Source organism: Empidonax traillii, unplaced genomic scaffold, assembly GCF_003031625.1.
Source record: "Empidonax traillii isolate 1590-97213 ecotype Southwest subspecies unplaced genomic scaffold, ASM303162v1 scaffold196:size3368384, whole genome shotgun sequence".
NCBI classification, from domain to species: domain Eukaryota; kingdom Metazoa; phylum Chordata; class Aves; order Passeriformes; family Tyrannidae; genus Empidonax; species Empidonax traillii.
The window spans coordinates 417,723-438,073 of record NW_020955389.1 but is presented as its reverse complement, the minus strand read 5'-3'; the positions used below and the strand labels follow the sequence as shown (position 1 = coordinate 438,073).

At 39.2% G+C, this 20,351-nt stretch overlaps 1 protein-coding gene across 1 annotated transcript in view; it reads left to right on the top strand.

Annotated features, from left to right (window-relative positions):
• The window catches only part of MBP (myelin basic protein), a 90,431-nt gene that overhangs the window by 16,440 nt on the left and 53,640 nt on the right, over positions 1 to 20,351 (top strand). The window contains exon 2 of the mRNA XM_027886833.1: positions 16,121 to 16,211. Coding sequence (XP_027742634.1) covers positions 16,121 to 16,211 — 91 coding nt within the window. The remainder of the gene's footprint in view (positions 1 to 16,120; positions 16,212 to 20,351) is intronic.

Below are 20,351 nucleotides of genomic sequence, written 5' to 3'. Positions count from 1 at the left end.
TTTTTTTTTTTTTTTTTTTTTTTTTTTTTTTTTTTTTTTTTTTTTAACACAGACACTTGAATTTCAACATGACATTTTTCCTGAAGCTGTGCAGGGTTTTTACTAGAACTACATTAATGAATCAAGCTCTGGTAAAGTGAATATCCTTTTTAAATGTCAGTTTCTATTTGCTTTTTGGCTCACTGAGTGATAAGCTGGCTGCTCACAGGCTGTATTTCTGGTCTTAACCATTTCTCCTGTCCATACATGCACAAGTCTTTCACTGTCATCACTTCTGATTCTTTTTTTCGCTGGTATTAGAGAAGATGGATGTTTATTTTTACAATCGGTTGTGAATTTATATTGCTTGATCTTTCTCAGGTTTAGTTTCTTTGTTTGACTTTATACATTTGGAAAATTGAAGCTACAACTATTTAAAGCAATTCTGTCCCTTCAACAAAACCAAAAGTACTCCTGAAGAACAGGATTGTATATCATGCACATGGCATCTTTCTTATTCCATAATTAGATTAGCTGTTCATTCTTCTCAAAAGGTATGAGAACAGCCTTATGAACCCATCTATATTATGCAGCATGTATCTTATAATTTAAAAACACTTAAAAACCATTTAAAACCACTTTGGATAAATGTTTTCTGGTCACAGTCTTTTTTTTATGGTGTACATAAGTGGAAGCAATTAGTTTTACAGGAAAACCTCCCCTATTTCCAGGTGAGTAGTAAAGTGTATTTGTTGATGAATCATGTGTCACCTGGGACTGAAGAAGCACTGAGTGTGAGATCTGAATGAGTAATTTCCTTGGGCTCTCAGGGTATGTGTTGCCACTGGCTTAGTGTGGTAAGCAGCAATCATTAACTCAAGATGACTATTTCTGGAAGTTAGGAATGTGTTAAATAATTGATATATAGGGAAAAAATGTTGTATTTTAGCTGTACTCCCTGCATTTGAAATCACCAAGACCTGCTAGAAACTAGCCACATCGTTTCATGGAAGTTTGGAAAAATATTAAACAGACTGCATGTATGAAATACGTTCTGGGCTGCATTAGAGTGTAAGTGTGCTCCAGAGGAGGGCACCAAAATCTGGAGGTGTTAGTGGAACTGGTATAGCAAACCAGATTGTGGCCAGGTAGCCAGAACTCGATGAGGTCAGGCTGAGTGACAAGCCTTAAAACGTCTGGAAGTCCAGCTATGATCAGATGCTCTGCTCAAGTTTAAAATAGGTGCTAACTAAAGTCCAGGTATCTCACAACTACATAAATATTCTGCTATTATTGCTGCTGGTTGAAGCAATGCATCCTCTGTTTTCTTGTAGCTTACTTCTTGCCTTAGAGGACTTTCATGTACCAATTGTAGGGCAACTAATGAAATTGGACTCTGCCATTTATTAACATTGGCAGCTCTTCGGAATTTGTTGTTGTTCTTGTTGTTTTCCCCCTCACAGTGGTCAGTACTATTTGAATGCTAATTTAGACATTTTAAACATAGACTGAACAGTTGCCTGAAAACAAACAATTAAAATGCCATCTCTCTGGTCTTGTTTGGGTAAACAATTGGTTTTGTTGTGGTGTTTTTTTTCCAAAATATTTTTCCTCTGAGACTTTGTTATTCCCTTCTGAGATGGGAAAGTTCTCCTGTTGAATACATAGGTTAGTAGTTCAGCATGCAACTTTATACATGTGCTACAACGGTACCTTTTTCTTCTAATCATGTTGGTGCAATTGTAGCTCTGCACAGTAGATTTTGTGAGGGTGCCTTTGTTGGCTTACAGTGTGGAGGGAAGCATTGTTCTCTTGTTTGTTTTCAGAAAATGCCGTGGGTTGTCCAGGGCTAGATGCCCAGTACCGACCAAAGCTGCTCTATCACTCCCCTCCTCAACTGGACAGGGGAGAGAAAACATGACAAAAGGCTCTTGGGTCAAGATAAGGACAGGGAGAGATCACTCACTGATTACTCTCACAGGCAAAGCAGACTCGACTTGGAATAAGCTAATTTAAATGGTTACCAATCAATTTAATTAGGATAATGAGAAATAAAAATTAAATCTTAGGATGCTTTCCCTCAACCCCTCCCTTCTTCCTGCCCTTAACTTCCCTTCCTTCAGTCCTGCACAGGGACAGGGAACAGGGGTTGTGGTTGGTTCATCATGCCATGTCTCTCAGCTCCTTCCTCCTCAGTGAAGGACTCCTCACAATCTTCCCATGCTTCAGCATGGAGTCTCTCCCATTGGAGACAATCCTACACAGACTTCTCCAACTTGAGTCCTTCCCACGGACTGCAGTTCTTCACAAACTGCTCCAAGCATGGGTCAATTTCCACAAGGTACAGTGCAGTCCTTCAGGAATAGTCTCCTTCAGCATGGGACCCCCAAGAGGTCACAAGTCCTGACAGCAAAACTGCTCCAGCCTGGGTTCATCTCTCTGTGGATCATAGGCCCAGCCAGGAGCTTGCTCCACCAGGGGCTTCCTGTGGGGTCACAGCCCTCTTTGGGTGTCCACCTGCTCTGGCATGAGGTCCTCCATGGGCTGCAGGGGGACAGTTGCCTCACCATGGCCTCCACCATGGCCTGCAAGGGAAACTCTGCTCTAGCGCCTGGAGCATGTCCTTTATCTTGGTGTCTGCAGAGTTGTTTTTCTCACACATTTAATTTCTCCCTCCTGCTGCAGGTTTGTTTTGCCCCCCTTATTAACTACATTACCCCAGAGGCACTATCACTACACCTGATGGGCTTGGCTTTGATGAGGGGCGGGTACATCTTGGACCTATCTATCTGTCATTGGTTCTATCGGACATAAGGGAAGGTTCTAACAGCTTCTCATGGAAGCCACCCCTGTAGCCCCCCTGCTACCAAAACCTGGCCACGCAAATCCAATGCAGAAAACAAACTAATGGAATAAGGAGCAGAATCATGGGAGGAGGTATTTGTTTTTATACAAACTATTGACATAATGCCATATTTGCAGAGGTGACTGACAAATTTTGCTTTGAAGGCATTCACCTTTGTGAAAAACTGAGCAGGCTTTAATGCAGTTCTCACCATTAGCAGTGTTATATTGTTCGCTTCTGAAGAAGCTGTCAAACAAGAAAATACAGATTTTTTAATGTAAAATTAGTTTTCCTGTCTTACCAATGTTTTTTGCACTACGAGTGATCTGTGTGGGTACTGATTTGCTACTTGCAGAAGGCTTGGAGTGCGTATAATGTCTGAAGAAGAATTTACTTGCTAATGATTTTCAAAATGCCTGATCTCTGAAAATAATCTTGAAGAGCCATGATCTTGTTTAGCTCATATAAATGTTGCCAAAGGGAACTGATAATGCTGATAGGGGTCTGCTCCTCTATTCCTGATAGTGGATGCAGAAGTCAAAGCAAGCAGTGAATGGGAGCAGTTTCAATTTGTGCTGGAGACACTGCTGTGGAATTTTTTCCTTGTTGCTGGAGTAGATTATTTTTTGTTAGATTTTTTGACATCTCCTAACTTGCATTGTATTGCTTTAGTGTTAATTAGATACTTTGTTTTGTGTTATTTATTGTGTATTTTATGCCACTCTTTCTGGTTCAGTTTAGACAGTTTCTTGAAAATGATTGACAGCTAGAATATTTCCGAAATCCATTAGTCTTCTCTTTAGATTTTGCATTTTGTGGTTGTTAAGGTAACTTGGAGAAGTGAGAAAGGGATTCTCGTTGTGCTCCTCTTCAAGTGTCTCAGGCAAAATTTTAACCTGATTATAATAGGTGCTCTGATATTGTTTTCTTAAAAATATTTAGATAAGTATTGTATACATTTTGGTGTTTATTCTTTGTCTATAGGATATTTCTCTGTGTTCTAGTAAGTAGTTTTATCTGTATACCATGAAGGAAAGGTCAGCCGGATTTGGGCCCATAGATGGACATAAGGTGAACAAAGCCCTGGGATAGTACTGTGGCTTTCTGAAGTGGCAGTTCTTCCTGCCAGATGATTTTAATGTCAAAATTTAGCATTTAACTTTCTGTTTCTTCCTGCTGGTTGACTTGCGTGAGAATTGGAGTTGCTGAGAGTTTATGGGCAAGGCCTATCTCCTGAAATGATCTATAAAAAAGACTTACAAAGGTGACTAATGCTTGTAAGAGTCTTGCAATGTCTTTGGTGAGGTATGGAAATTACATAAGGTACGACTACATTTCTGTGTGTGCTTTCTCATGTACTTTCTCTTTTAGGAGAGAGATTTAGGCCCATGGTGTTGTGGAACAAGGGCACAGGAGCCCAAGGTTTTCTTCCTGATCTTCCCAGTGAGGTTTTAGGGCTTGAAAAGAAGGAAAGGGATCCTGGAGGTCAACAACTGGTTGCACAGCTGATTTTGACAACAGGCATTTGGCTTTTACAACCATGGAGACCCTCTATGAGGGGCAAGGACTGCTCAGAAGAGACTGAATCTCCCTGATGAAGTCAGGCAAAAGCATCTTTGCCAACAGGTTGGCCAAGCTGGTGAGGAGAGCTTTAAACTAGGAATAACAAGGGACAGAGATGGCAACCCACAGACAAATGGGGAAGTGATAGACTGGCTTGGTAAAAAAAGGGTGATGTGGACAAGAGTAACCTTGGAAAAAACATAATAGGGCTGAAGGCAGAGGTTGGTTCCATGAACTATCAAGGAAATACTTGTTTTTGCCTAGTGAGTCTCCATTAGACTCAAAGTTTTGATAAGAATTAGTTTGTAGTGATTTTTTTCTGTAGTGTTACAGTGAGGAATTGTTTTTGACATAGTAGTATATTGATAAAGTGATCCTTGATAAAATGATCAGTGTCCTTCCTTTTCTTCACATATTGGTAGCGAAGGTAGCACTAAGCTAGAACTAGTAAAAGCAATGACGTGTCCTTACTATTGTGCCCGTACTTTAGTGCATGGAGCTTTTATCACCTATGGTATTTGCTGGATGCATTTATTTTTCAAGTACAACAGAGAAACGAGACTGACTGCAGGAAATCATGTCTCTGCTCTTGATAGTTACCCTTTCCCGATTAATATTCTGTGCTGATTACTTAAGCTTCAATTTCAATAGTATTCTACAAAACCATACACTTCAGAAGTGAATAGAATTTTTTTTTTATGCTTGACGTTTTTTTAAGATTTATTCAAGTGGTAGTTAAAAGATGTCATACCACTGTTTTACAATTATGCAAACTATTTTGTGTCTGTATCAGTTTCCTTTAACTCACAAAAAACCCCTTTGGTTCTGTGCCAACTGTATTTCAAAACTCTTATCTGAAAAGAAAACTTTATTTACATCTTGAAAAGAGCAGTCACGTTTATTATTCTGTAAATATTGCCCCTGTAAAGCTTGACATTGGAAAATATTTTCTTCTAAGTGGTGTTCGTGCATTTATTTACACTCCACAGAGGACCTATGCTTATTTTAGGAGCACAGACTAATAAGTCATTTTCTTTCCAGATCATGCATTTAATATTGACCTATTTAACTAAGACAGGGAAGTGGAAAAGTAATTTTATGTTGAGGGTGGATAGACGGGTATATTCATATGAAAGCCTTGTTTTGCATGATTGTCGATGTGTTCACGGCAGCTTCTCCTTAACCAAGCGTTACATAGCAAACCTTGTTTTCCCATACAGACTGGAGTGAGGGAGGGCCTGTGTGGTGGATTGGATCTGAGAGCTGGTTTGGTTCAGTTCTCTCTGTCTCTCTCTCACCTCACTTTACTAGGATGGATTACTTTTAACCTCTCATCCACTCTTTGTCCAGCTCCTTGAGAGACAAAAAAGTCGTGCGAGCCCAGCTTGTGGGGGTGGTGAAGAGGGAGCATGGAGGCCTCACAGATGGGACAAGGTTGGGACCATAGGGGGAGTGCATGCTAATGAGGAGCTGAAATGCCTGGATTGAAATACCTTGCCACTTTTGAAAGGCAAAGGTGTCTTTTTCTCAACAGCCCACACCTCCTCCCCCCAAAAAACTAACCCCTTTTTGTACGAGATTTAAGAAACATCTGTTAAGTTGGTTTGTTTTATCATTTTTAGTACTGTGGTGAGAATTTCCTTTGAACCCAAAAATCTTGCAGGTAAATATATTTTATTACCAGGCAATTTGTTTGTAAAATTTTTCGTAGGTTTAGCCTTGAAATACGCTTCATGAGGCTACAAACTGCCAAGTGACCTAAAGCAGTATCAGTGTATTGTAAATGTTCCCTTCTAAAATTAACTGCTTGATGTTAAATTTTATTCTTCTTTTAATTCTTGGCAAATATATGTAAATTTTGCTTTTTAAATACTGAAAACATCTTGGCAGATTTTAGGCAGTTGAAGGCATGTAATTTTGAATATAAAGTGCTTTTACATAGCAGCTTTTGAGCTTTCTTTCCTCGTGAGCTATAGGCTTGGAAGTGAAAATTAAATTCAAGAAGTTGTAAGTTCATTTTTTGATGTGCAGTGGCAATTGTTTAAGAGTGTTTCCTACTCATTAAGCTTGAAAAAGGATTGGAATTAGTGTCATGAACCTCTGTGAGTAGAACAGCAAGAAAGTGTTTTAAAGTTGTCTGCTGTTTTTAGCTTCTTTTTGTAGCCTCTTAACACAGACCAAGCACTAAAATACACTCTTATTATTCAAGAAAGTCAGTCTTCAACCGAGTTGAGGAAATGACCCAGACATGTATTCTGGGTAATTATTTTGCACAGTGAGGGACTGGTTCTTGCACGTAATGGAATTAAAAAGAAAATACCAGAAGTGAAATTTTAGGCTCCCTGCAATCTGGTTTGCTGCTGGGGAACTGGACAGAGCTAATCTTTCTTGTTATGTGCCGAGTTCCTTCTGTGCATGTTTAGTTGGCACAGTTGTGCTTCAGCTTTTTGTAGCCCACATAGTCACATGTGTTCCACTTGGCTTCTGAGTCTGGTGGAGTCAACAATTTATGTTGATGAGGGAAACCTTATCTGTTTTCTCTTAACAATGGTAATGCTGGCTTCAGAGTAAGGATATCAACTGTGTTGGGTTTTTGTCAAAAATACCTGTCTGCTGTCAATTGGAGTACCGCAGAAGCCAAAAGATCTTCACAGCTAGGGGCCCAGGAAAGATTGCTGATAATGTGGCAGAAGGGTTTATTTCCAATAGTCTTGTACTGTTCTTAGGCCTGACACTTTTACAATGCGATTTCCAAGATGGTCTGTAATAGGTTCATATTGTAATGTATTTCACTCAAAATACCTTCTAGGTGATGCAATAAAGTGAATAATATTTAACTGACTATGTTGGTGGATGGTTTTTTGTACCGATTTAAGTCACTCTTCTTGTTCCTGGGTCACTGCAGATGTGTGTGATGCAGCAGATTTGGACATTGCTTCAGGCATAATTTTGTATTTTTAATTTTTTTTTTAAACATCCATAAGCATCAGGCAAATGCAGCAACACAGCATCATGCAGCCAGTCATTGATGGGAGTCTGGGAAATGGCTGTAGCCTCTCCTCTGAGTACTCTGACATCAGGTAACTTCTGCACTGAATCGTGGTTTGGAATGATGAAGTCTCATACTCCTTTGTGCCCAGCTATTTCTAGGTCGCCCGCAGGGAAGTGTTAGAAGAGCTCTCAGTGCCTTTGCTTTCTTTGCTGTTCTGCTTTGTAGAAGTGTACCCAGGCGGCCCCGCAGTGCAGCACCTTGCAGGAATCCTCATGGTGCTGCTTTGAGGCGTGTTTGTAGTGCTGCTGAGTGCCCTGCTGTGCCATGGCATTGAGCTCCCCATAGAAAACTGCCATCACTTTTGCGTATCTTCTCTCTTTCTGTGGTTAAAAGGGGCAAATCATCAGGTTTGCTGCCACAGTCAGTCCTGTGGACTGACTCCTCAAGCCCCTGAGGAGGATTCAAGGCTGAGGATCTCTAATTATTTGGGCAGCAGAAATTGTTTTGCTTTTTATTTATTGCAAACTGCCAAACTCAAACCTGTGATATGAGAAGTTCAGTGTATGAGGTTGAAAGGTATTCCCCCCCTCCCCCCAACATTTGTAATCCTCTGTCCCTGGCTAGTGGATTGCTATTTTGCACTTTTATTAATGGCTTTGGATTTTTTCCCCTCTTAACTATTGTGCATGATTCTTAAACTAGTTGCTAGATTTTGCATCTCTGTTGTGCCTTTACAATAGATTTAAGTATTCAGATGCTTATATGACCTTCTTTATCTTTTTCTGGTGTATCGGATATCTATATGAATTCAGATTTTATGAATATGCTGGAATATGGAAGTGCTTTCATTAGCTGCGAAGAAAACAGGATTGCTGGTGTACACTGTTTTATTATAACCCTTCAGAAAGACCCACTTTTACCCTTCAGAAAGACCTCAGGTGGTGGCATTTGCAAATTACTAGTATGCTAGGGTTGCACACTGCCATTGTTCAATGGATTTATGAAGCTTTTAAGAAGATACAAAGTTGATGCTGCAGCCCCAGCTCTCAGTGTGTTTATGACTTAAACCACATCCTTTTCTTGAAAAAAATAGAGAGTGAAATATTTTCACTTATTCAGCATGTAGCTAAAACGAGTGCTTAAAGGAAAGTAGTCAGTCTAGATAAGACAAAGGTGATGAGTGGACTGTGAAAGCATCTTTATTGATAGCTGTCACTTTTCAGACTATTCTGGTAATCTTAAACACTTTTTGTAAAAGAGATGTGCTCTTGTTCTTGATATCCAAAGTTTTTTATTTTTGATTTTGTTCATTGAGTGTTGTTCTGGTTCCTCTTTGATTCGTGAGGTCAAGAGCATCCATCAATGTGCCTGCCAGATGCTGTTTACAGTGGCGCTATAGAAAAGTTGACTGGGTTCAAAGCAGGTAGAACATGTGCTTTGATAACTGCAGGTCAAGTGTTCTGGAGCTGTCAAATCTCACTGTGTTGCCAAGTGTGGGTTTAGGTCCTTATACTGATCTTCACAGTTTCCTATTACATGTGCCACTGCACTGCTTGTGCAGCTGGTGTGGTGGTGGTTGCTCTGTAGGATTGGCAGAGGAAATAGCAAGTCATAACCCTGTCCGTACTTGTCTGAATTTTATGTGAGTCACATCCAGGTTTCCTGCATATGGTTTCAGGGTTAATGTGCACTGAGTGGAAGACATTTGCTTCAAATTGAATATATTGACCCAGAGCATATTTTTGTGTCTTGTTTTAACCAGTTTTGCAAATTCATTGCTGTTTTATGAGAATTCCTGATTCTGGCAGTACCTTAGAGTACCCATAAAGTAACAGGTTGCTCACATAGCTTTTCTTACCCTCTACCCCTGTGTGTAGGGTATCTGAGGTTGGTTTTTTTCCCTTCACAGTACTCTTAAAAATCTTGATTCTTGCATAGGGTTGTCTTAACTGCTTTTATTTAGTTTTGTTTTCCAAATGAACTCTGTCATTTTAGCAACTTACTCCCAAATGCAATTACCTCTGTTAGTGGTATGGACAAGGTAATGTAATCCCTTGTTTACGTTCTTGAAACTCCCTCCTCAGCATGGAGAAATACTGTATGGACTAGTAAAGCTAACTAGTAGCATACTGTAGATTCGCTAGTTGTCTTTACCTGTTAGATTCTGAGCTGAAGAGACTTCAGTTCAGTTATAAAGTATGAGAACGCCACTGTGGTCAGGAACATTTAAATTCCAGATATCCTGTATATTAACATAATTTCTAAGAACTTAGAGCATGGTGATAATAACACTAAGGTCATGGATTCAATCCCTGTTCAATCTCTGTATAGACCAATGATTTAGGAGCTGAACTCAACGATCCTTGTGGATCCTTTCCAGCTCAGAGTATTCTGTGAAATCTGTGAAACTTCTCCACAAACAGAAGTAGTTTTTAAATGCCTTTCAAAAGTGAAGGGAAGCACACAGCAAAATAGTGTGGAACTGGGAATGGGGAATGTAGCAAAGTTTTGAGTTGGAATTCAGTGGCTTTCATTGCAATCCCTTGGTATTTTAAGGTTTTCTAATAGACTGACTTAGTTTCTTCAAAGACCTGGATAATGTGTCTGAGGCATCTCAGACCTTTTTCAAAGGGCCTTTGTCTGCCTTGAGGGTTAGTGATGGGATCCTTCTGTTTGCAACTTCTTTTGAAATTCTCCATCATTAGGATCAACAGCAGCAGTAGCACTGTACTGTTGAAACCGAGAGGAACAGAAAACTGTCCTCGGAAAACCCTAGCCCTCTGTCTTTACATCATCCTGTCATTTTTTTTTTTTTTCACTCTTACACCTTAAATAAGATTTTGCCACATGCACGGGAATGTAAAAATAATTACGTATATAATTTTGTAGAAACTATCAAGTAGAGGATATTTTGAGTATTGCATTTTAGAAACTGAACATAAAGAATCTGTAGAAGTGAAAATAAAAGTGAAACATGAGATATGCTAGAAAAATGGAGATGATTGTGATTAGCATGATGTTTTAAAAAGTTATTTTATTTAACTGAAAATTAATGGTAAAATCTGAATCCTTTTCTTGGCTGATGGGGACTGAAGAACGAACTGATGTAGGAGTTCCTGGAATGTTTTCAAGAGCTTGAAGCAGTATAGATGGCATGGGCCCAGCTTCAGTCTGGCATAACCCTGTTCTGAATGACGGCAGAAGTCTTGCTGGAGGAGTACAAATCAGCCAGTATGACGATGTTAAAATTCACCATTCATGCTTCGTGCAAGAAGCCTGGTGCTTGCTAATACGTGTATGAGTTTTTGTACCAATGGAACGGGTTTGGAAAATCTCCACATTTAAGAAGAATTGTTGGTTGAATGTTCTTGTTAATGCAGGTCCAGGCGATCTCTGCTCACCTGAAGGGGGCCAACTGCCATTCCATGGATTCTTGCTGCTAATAAGTGTTGTCCACAGCATCTCATCTGTTTGATTATGTTAAGCTGTACATCTAAAAATTCCTCTCCCTGAACAGGTGCCAAAACCTTTGAGACTGAGGTCTCTGATAAGAAAATAGCAAGGAATTCTTCCAGCTTTTAGGAAACCAACATTGTTAATGTCTGGAGGTGCACAATACAAAAATTATGAAGAAAATTATGATTGTTAAGATTGACTTAAATCCTGTCTGGCTGATTGCAGCAGTATGTGGTATTTAGAGACACATCTGTGCATTTGACAGATTTAATGATATGTGTCTCTCAATTTAAAGATTTTTCTTTTTTTTTTTTTCTTTTTTTTCTCTCTCTTTTTTTTTTTTTTTTTTTTTTTTTTTTTTTTTTTTTTTTTTTTTTTTTTTTTTTTTTTTTTTTTTTTTTTTTTTTTTTTTCCCAAATGGAACTCTAGAAAATCAGTTAGCTCTGAGAAGAGACAATGTATAGAATGTCCTGAAGGTATACTATATCCTGAACATCATACATGCAGTTTGTGAATGAAAGGTAGACTTGCATGGTAGAATTCAGGTGAATATCGTTGCAGAAGCAGAAAATCAGGAATGTTTTGCAGAGTTCTTCAGCTGAGTCTGGAGTAGCATGATCTACTATGTGGATAAAGTTTGGGTTATCCAGACTGTTATTGTCTTTTTTTTCTATTTCAAAATGAAAGTTTATTTACAGTCAAATATGGTTTTATCCATTAGAAACTATTGTCTGTTCTTTTGAAGTGGTGTCTGTTGTCTATCTTAGTTTTATAAATGTAGCATAGGGGAGGAATCAAGTGTTTAACCATGCCCTCAGTGCTGCTAGGCATTGAGGAGGGAAGGTAATGTGCTGTGGATAGGAATGAACGAGAGAAGAAACTGGAGAAATGTCTATGCTGCCAAAGCAGCTGTTCGTACACTCTTGGTCTGTGTTGTCTTGCAGCAGTTAGAATTCTTGGTGTCCATGTGGCGCTTTTCTGAAAATAAAGGAAATTCTAACTGTTTTCATTTATGCCATTGGGATGTAACTAAACATACTAGCTAAGTATGTAATAAGAAAAAGGAGTAAATTGTAAAAGGCAAGACTGAGAGCACAGAAAATATGAATCTTTGCTTCGCAGTGGATTTCTTTAATTCTCATTTAGATATAACACTTCATGAATAATCTGATTTCTGATGAGAAGTTTTAACTTCGCTATGTGGTTTTATCATTTAGAAAATTAAGTCACTGAGTAACATCTTTGTGGTTAAAGGAAAAGAAACAAGCCCTTCCTAATCAGTATGCAAAAATGGTAAACTAGTTAAAAAGCTGGCTTGAATACTCTGTAGTACAACTTCCCATTTCTGGAGGACATAGCTGCTTCTGTAAATGTAATATGCTTCACCACACTTTTTAACCTGGCCTAATGCCTGCACAATACAGCTTATTGTAACTCAGCATTTCTTAATATTTCCTATGTAGGTAAAGGTCGTCTAAGTAGGCACTGATAGCAACAAAATACAAGTAGCCTCACTTCTATACACTAAAGGGGGAATATATAGCCAAAACATTTTTTATATTGCTGTTCATTTGTTGTAAATATTTTGATAGCTCCTGATTATCTGTATATTTACCTATCAAAGTTTTAAAATGTTGTGTAATATGGAGCCTGTGGCGTTCACATGAGTGGAAAACAGGTGAACTGAGTCACAAGGCACCAGGGGACAGTTACAGTGGGAGGCTGGGCCAAAAACGTCTTGTGAAACTGAGGCAGATTATAATACAGTTTCTAATTTTTATCAGGTCTGAATCAAGAGCAGCTGTTCGTGTACATGTTCCAATATATACAGTTGAAGTGTGTGTGCATGTCTTATTTTGTAAATGCTTTATGAAATAATAGAAGTATTTCCAGTCTGTGACCAGCTGTTACCATGCAGTAGATGCTGGCTTGTTTGTGGTATTTGGGAACATGAGCGGCCTGATTCACAAAAGAAATACAACTTCATTGTGCTTTGGTACTGATTTTGGTGCTCAGTGGTTTCTCTTCTAATGCTGGAACACCTGCAGAATGGGGCACATCCTCCTCACTTTATCAGAAGTACAGGTTGGAGGCTTCAGTTAAGAGAAGGGTCTAAGCACATTGAGAATGCATCTCACCTCCAGCAATTTGACTTGAGTTCCAGTTTAATGCTAATTTTGTGATGGTCAAGGAGATGCTTTTTAGGGAGAGAGAGTTTTTTGAGTTTAAGCATATTAAACTCCTTGAGTTTAATATTTATTTCATGCTAAAATCAGATATCTATTCTCTTGGAAACTGATACTGTAAAATAAACCTATTTTCTACGTCACTACTGAAACTACATTAGGTATTCAACCTGAAAGGGCTAGGAGGAATTATGTTTACTCTGTTATGTACAAAGGGCCTTTATTTTATAACCAGCCACAAGCACACTATAATTGTAGGTAAAGAACATCCTCCTGGCATGGCTCAGGCACTGTAAAGAGATGTGCTTTCACTTTTCTGTTCATTGATTGAATGAACGGAGACACTTTCTTTTAAGATACTAGAAAAAAGAACCAAGCAACGGACCACGCCTTGACTTTTCAAGTGCTGTTTTGCAGTATAACTTGGTTTGGAGCACCTGGGTCATTGATTGTTCTTTTGCAGTGATTTGTCTTGCATTGGTTTTGGTAACATAAATATTACATGTATGACAGCAAATGTGTCATTTTTTTGGTGCAAATAATAAAGCAAAAGAGATCTTTTTAAAGTTTGCATTTTGGTTAAGAAGACATGCCAAGCAGAATACATCCAACCATGCACTGTCATGTTGTAGGCTGATAAATCATACAACTTTGCTGTCCTAGTCTTGGAGCTGGTATCTGTCAACACCAACATTGTGACTTATGCAGGGATCAGACAGCACATCTGCTATGTAGTTTTTCCAGTGATTTAACTCAAACCAAAATGTCTCAGGGTTCAGTCTTTCTAGTTTCCCTGAGACTGCCAAAACCATGTTTTCAAAGTGAGGGATGCAAACATCTCACCAGTAACAGCTTGGAGTTACAATTCGTTTCATATCTGAGTATCACAGCTGAGTATCTGCTGGATAGTGTTTTGTTGCTGCTGCTCTTGATGCCTTACAGCAGGTTACAGATTTTCAGCTGTTTCCCAAGAGGAACAAGAGCATGAGGCACAGCAACCCCTCTCCTCCTGCAGCACCAGCTTTACCATACATGAAATATAATGAAAAACACTTAAAGATGGATTTAACAAGCACTGCCTTTACAAAAAAAAAGTCCTGAACATGGTTTGATCATCTGAATATATTAATTTTGCCTCATCCATGATGACACAATTTTTAGTGTTTGCTTTGGTTTTTTTTGTTTTGTTTTCTTTTGTTTTTTTCCCCTTTGGAATTGGCTTACCCTGCTGTAGCAGATGTCCTCTTCTGCTTTTTTTCAGAGTCAAAGGTTATTCTCCTTCTCTCTCTACAACAAAGATGTAGTTGACTTGCTACTCACTACAGAGCAACTAAAATAGGAGAGAGAACCCAACTGCAATATGCAGCTTATGGAATCAGTGGTCTCTAAATGCAACCATTCTATAAACCATTACAAGTGCTGTGGACCCTGTGTCCCTTGTGTGTGTGGACAGCACCTAACACATTGCAAACTGGGTGGCTCCACAACTTACAGATTATATCTGTGGGGAAAGGATTTTAAGTTATTTGTGCTGATCACAGAGTTGTTTACCTAAAACAAGTTGCCTCCCGGTATAGCCACTACTGATTTCTGACTGGGTCCCTCCATCTTTCCAAGGGACACTAGTTAAGCCAAACTGAGGAGAGCATCTGCTAAAACTGACTTCCCTCCTCAGCTCTGAGAGGTTCATAGCTGATGAGCTTCCTGCACGGGATGCTCAGGTTGGTGCCTCGAGGGAGTGCAGAATCCTTTCACTCCTACAGGAACTTGCTGCTCGATGAAGGACCTGCAGTTGTCCTCTGAAACACAGTTTCTCCATTTCTGCTTTCCCTAATTCTTGTCTGCTGGTGTGTGACACCAGTAGGCTTGGTAGGTCTATCTTTAATATTTTTTCTGAGAAGTCTTACTGTCTTGCTTCAAGGTCTCTCGAGTTTATGCGCCTTTAGTTTGCACTGCTGTATTCTATAGGGAGGTTGACAGACTTAATCTTCCTATATCTTCCTTATGGTTATTAATAAGGGAAAATAAGAGAAGTTTGGGAGTGTGCTGTTTCTGAGAGCTGAGATAGTAATTTCCATGAACAGATTGTAAAGCAGCAATTTCAAATATATGTCAGGATTTAAAAATTGTATTTCTCCAAAATTGCACAAAGCTTTCTGAATGAACATGCACTTGAATAGAGCCATACCCATCTTTTAAAAAGCATAGGCATACTGCATTTCTCTTTTATTCCTTCCTCAACTGTCAGTCAACTCTTTCCAGTAATATTTAATATTACATCAGTCACTCCATATCCATCATTCAGTAGTTGACTGTTTATGAAGTTTACTGTCTGCCTGGCTGTAGGCTTGCGTTTATACATTTCTCTTGAGTACCAAAGTAAAACATTTTGAAAACATGAGTTATTCTTTCTTTAGTAACAGTGTAAATATTTAAAACTCAATGTTTCAGAGCTTATGTTTTCTTCAGCCTTTTCTAGCTTGGGAATGAAATGCTTTAACTTCTGGCAATTTAAGTGCCAGTTAAGTTGATTTATCTCTGGGCCCTGCCTAAAACCAGGTAGCTAATTGGCAGATTTGCTTCAAAATTACATAAGTACTTTAAAGAGTTAAGTACATGAGTTGGTTAAAGATTTGAGGCTGGCTGCTCACTTACCTTTGCTTTCTAAGGAGAAATATTTTTGCACTATCTTCTGATCTCTTGGTCCAGTAAGTCAACAGTGGAAGATGTCAATAGAAATAAAATGAAATATGAGGAGGAAAGGTGGAAACTTACAAGTCTCTTACGGTTTTAGATCTCTCTCTTATTTAGATGTCTTTTCTAGCCCTCCATCTTATGTGGTCTAGTCAGATTAAAACAGATAAACCCCAAAAACAAAACCAAAAACCTGGATTTTCTGAGAGTATTTGCCCTCGATATTTTGCAAAACCACATATATATACACATATACATATATATATAGCAAAGATGCCAAAACTACCTGTGTTAATGATTCACTGTTCTTTAAAAATGTAATGTGTTTAATTAAGAAGTTTGAAGAGTGTTTCTGTTTGAGAGCTATAAAAAAATAACTAATCTCAATAAATATTTGTTTTACAGAGTGCTGAAACCAAGGTGGAGGAATCAGCTAAAGAAAGTCCGAAAACAGCCAGACTAACACAGCAGTCTTCAGAGGATAATGAAGTATTTGGTGAGTTACTAGGACAAGTGGAAAATGTTATTTGATATGTTAGCACAAAGACAATTCCCACAAAGTCCTAGTGATCCATTTAATATTGGTGTACAGCGTTTTTGAGTGCAGACCATACAGTTCCACAGAGATCTGGAAAGATGGAGGAAAGGACCAAGAAGAAAACAAGGAGGAATTAAGGGTCTGAAACAAATCATCTCTGAGGAGAAGAAAGATTGAATCTAAGTGTTCAACAAGATTAAAAATTAATGCAGTAAGAGGGAAAATAAACTTTAACCATAATGGACAGGATAAACAGTGAATTCTTAAAATTGCAGGAAAATATGATCAAATAGTATGAAAAGGAATCCTAAAAAGAATACTAAGGCATTAGGATGCATCATCTGGAAAGTGTGGAAATTCATCATTGCAGGCCTTGAAAAACAGGTTAGACAAGTAACTGTCTAAACTGATGTAATCATCTTGTGCTAGAAGGATAGAATAGATGACCTTTGTGAATACTTGGAAACCTAGATTTTAGATGATCTCATCTTGATATTTTTCTGTGAATCCCTTCCCTGCTCTCCATATAGGTTTTGCTGGTAGTTTTATTATTTGATCTGAAAGCTGCATTTGACCTTTTCTTCTGCATTAAGATTTGGAAAAGAGCCAAGGAAACATAGACTCTTAGAATATGCTGCGTTGGAAGGGATGGATCATTGAGTCCAACTCCTGACCTTGTGCAGGACACCCCAAGAATCCCACCATGTGCCTGAGAGCATTGTACAAACACTTCTCAACCTCAGACATGCTGTGACTACTTCCCTGGGGAGTCTGATCCATGCTCAAACACCCTTTGGGTGAAAACCCATTTCCTCATAAGGGAAACATTAATATTCCAACTTTATGTTGGTTTTTTACTAATAGAATTCCAATAAAAAGCAGTAGTCTAACATTAATGCATGAAGCATTAGGGCAAGGCTGAAAGTTGGTGTAGTATTTAGCTCTGTTATATTCTGGAGTGGAAATCCAAGATGTGCAGAAGTCATGTGGGTGTTACTAAAGCTGACTGGCATGAAAACTATTGGATAAGTGAAATATTTTTGAATACAGTATGGAATTTTTTTCTTTTCAGGTACAAAAGGAATGGAACATAGATAATTAATCTATATATGGACACAGTGCTTGTGACCATTTAAACTATATTTGTTCAAAATCATTTTTTCTCAGTGAGATAATATAGTGGGATTGGCACATGAGCCTGAATTCCTGGTAGAAATGCTTCCAGCATTTATCACATAGTGCCAGTATCTGATGAATCCACAAATGGACTTTAGAAATAGCTTTCAACTTTATTAAGTCAGTGCTGAGGCTATTACCTCATTTCCTCTCCATTTTTTCCACCAGTTATTTGCAGTAGATCCAGTATTACTGGTTATAAAGTGTCACGGTATAGTGTAATGTGCATCTCAAGCTGTGTCCTTTCTCAGTTCACATCTCTAGTTTTCTTTCTGTGAGAAGGATGGAGACAGTAAACCATCTACCTCCTTCTACCGGCAAAATCTCAGGCTTTTAAACCTTCTCTGTATTAGCCCCATGTAGCAGTGAGTTAAATCAGTAGTTAGTCTAACCTGTGGTCCATGTGGGAACTATGAACTTAAAGATGGGAATTAAGAACCCACTGTTGGTAGGCTTAAAATGAACATCCAGTGATCTATACCCTCACTAAAAGTTGTTTTACTGTAATGTAATGGCCAGTCTTCGCAAACGAAGAACCAGGGAAGGTCTTTGCACCTTCCAGCCTGCGCATTGGATTTTTTAGGTGAGACACAGTGTGCGCGGAACTGAGCCCACCCTTTAATCCTGAGGTTCATCTGCCGGGGCCAAGCGAGCTTGGACGGTGGCAGTGAGGTCCTCAGGACGTAGATGGATTGCCTTACAGGGCTAACAAGCTCCATCTGCCCAGGGAGGGGCCCCAACTGGGAATCGAACCCGGGCCTCGGCGGTGACAGCGCCGCGTCCTTAACCACTAGACCACCAGGGGCTCCCTATAAAAGTTGTTTTACTAATTGAAGAAGGTCAACATTCAGTCTACTACATGGTCTTTAAAGCTTATGATTTACTAACAAATTGCTAAAAATGCCCATGTTCCAAATCTGTGAACTGAACTGGTTATCTAAGATAACCAGTTATCTTGATGATCAAGCTCTGATAACTCACAACAAATAGGAAAATTTCTTTCCAGCTCCAAAACCAGTCAGAGTATAGCATCATCTATCAAACCTTTTACCATTTTGCAAATGAAAGTCTGGGTTGTTTGGTTTTTTTAAGGTTAGGTCAAAATGGGGGGAAAAGAGAGGAAGTATGGTGCAAATGGAGTCTGAATTATTCTTTTATGAAACCACTGTAATAAGAATCAGAGAGAATATTTCAGCAGATACAAGTTTCATGTGTCTTGAGAATGACACTACTGTGTATGCCTGCCTTCCTCTGCAGTTCTGGACAATTTATTAAAATTTGTTCTGAGGATAAGCTTGAAACAGTTTTCCCTAGGTGAGTTATTTGTTGTCCTGTGACTTAAATGATTATAGACCCTGCTCAGTTATTCTCTCTATGTCTTGGTTTATTTCAAGCTATTCATTTCTTTCTTCTTCCTTTTCCCCCAGTAATGATAATTATACTAAGCATGAAGTATGCACCAGTAGTTGATTAATTTATAGCTTCAGCTTTGACTAGAATCCCTCTTCTGAAGAATTTTTGATAGCCTTCAACCCCTTTGAGCGGGTGCAGCGCAGCCTTCCCTTTCCATGCAGATAGCTATCTTACGACTTTTTTATTTATTTTTTCGCAGAGATCTCTTTCCCCAGCTTTCTCTGGACAATGCCACCCCCTACAAAAAGGTTAGCAGAGGCGGCAGAGAAGTCAGTTCCTGCACTGAGCCTCCTTCAGAAGAGGAGGCAGCAACCCTTGAGTGCTGCCTGCCTTTTCTGTCTTGGTGTGTGGGTGCGCTGCCGGCGCTGGGAGGAGTTGGGTCCCCTGACAGCGCTGGCTGTCCCTCTTCGCTGATGCCGCCCGGTGGCAGCAGCTCCCAGACCCTGGCAACCACCAGAGTGCCTGGACTGCCAGGTCAAGGGCTCTTTAGCAAAGGAGACAGAAATCTCTTGATTTCCACTTGTCCCCGGCCTCTCCAAGGTTAGTATTGGCTTGGACCAGGTGACATTGTGACTTTTCAGGATAAGGGAACTTTCTCTGCCGTGAACAGCATGGAATAGATGCAATTGCTAAAGATTATTATACCAAAGGTATCTGATGAAGCTGTGCTGTTTGAATACAGCAGTATTTCTTTTGGAAATACTTCCTTCTGGAGGAAGTGTGGTTTCTGCAGTTTCTTATCAGTTGGGTACAGTTTATTATTGTATATACTGTATATAATTGTATTACACGTTATTATTGATTGAAAATGTCATGGTGTTCAAGAACCCAGCGTGGGGATCTCTTGCATGTCTCCTTGACCTAACAGCATTCTTTCTAGATACAAGCAAGGTTTTATCCACTACTGTGGAGAACCACTTGTGAGTGAACATAATGTCTTAGGAGTTGGATCTGGGAATTACCACTCTGGAGGGCTTTTTTAGCATTCCTCTTTAATATTAATTTTATACTGGGGTGTATATGAAATTACCTTACCAACACTGAAGCCACATTGTACCAGCTGCTTTATGAAACAAACAAACAAGTCAGGTGTGTCTTTTATTTCAGAGAGCTAATTGTCAAAGGTGATGTACGTTTTATACAAGAGGATAGAGTGGAGAAGTGGAGCAGAAGGGTAAGGGTATGGGAGAGAAAAGACATCACAGTGATGGTATTTGTAACTATGAAATTCTGAATTGACAAGAGTTAGTTTTGTTTGTCCTTTGAAAGGATTTTCTTGTGGCATCCAACAGAGTTCTGTTGTCTGATATATACTGAATATGCATCTGTGATGGGGAACTAGAATGTCTTGCTTGCTACAAACTTCTGTCGAACTTGCACGTAGTCAACACGGTGTCTGTTGCAACCAGTATTTAGTCAGAAAAGGATCATGAATGACATCTCAGTCTAAGGGAGAGAAGAAAATTGCTGGGACATGGATCAGGAGGTGACTGCTAGCCTAACTTCCAG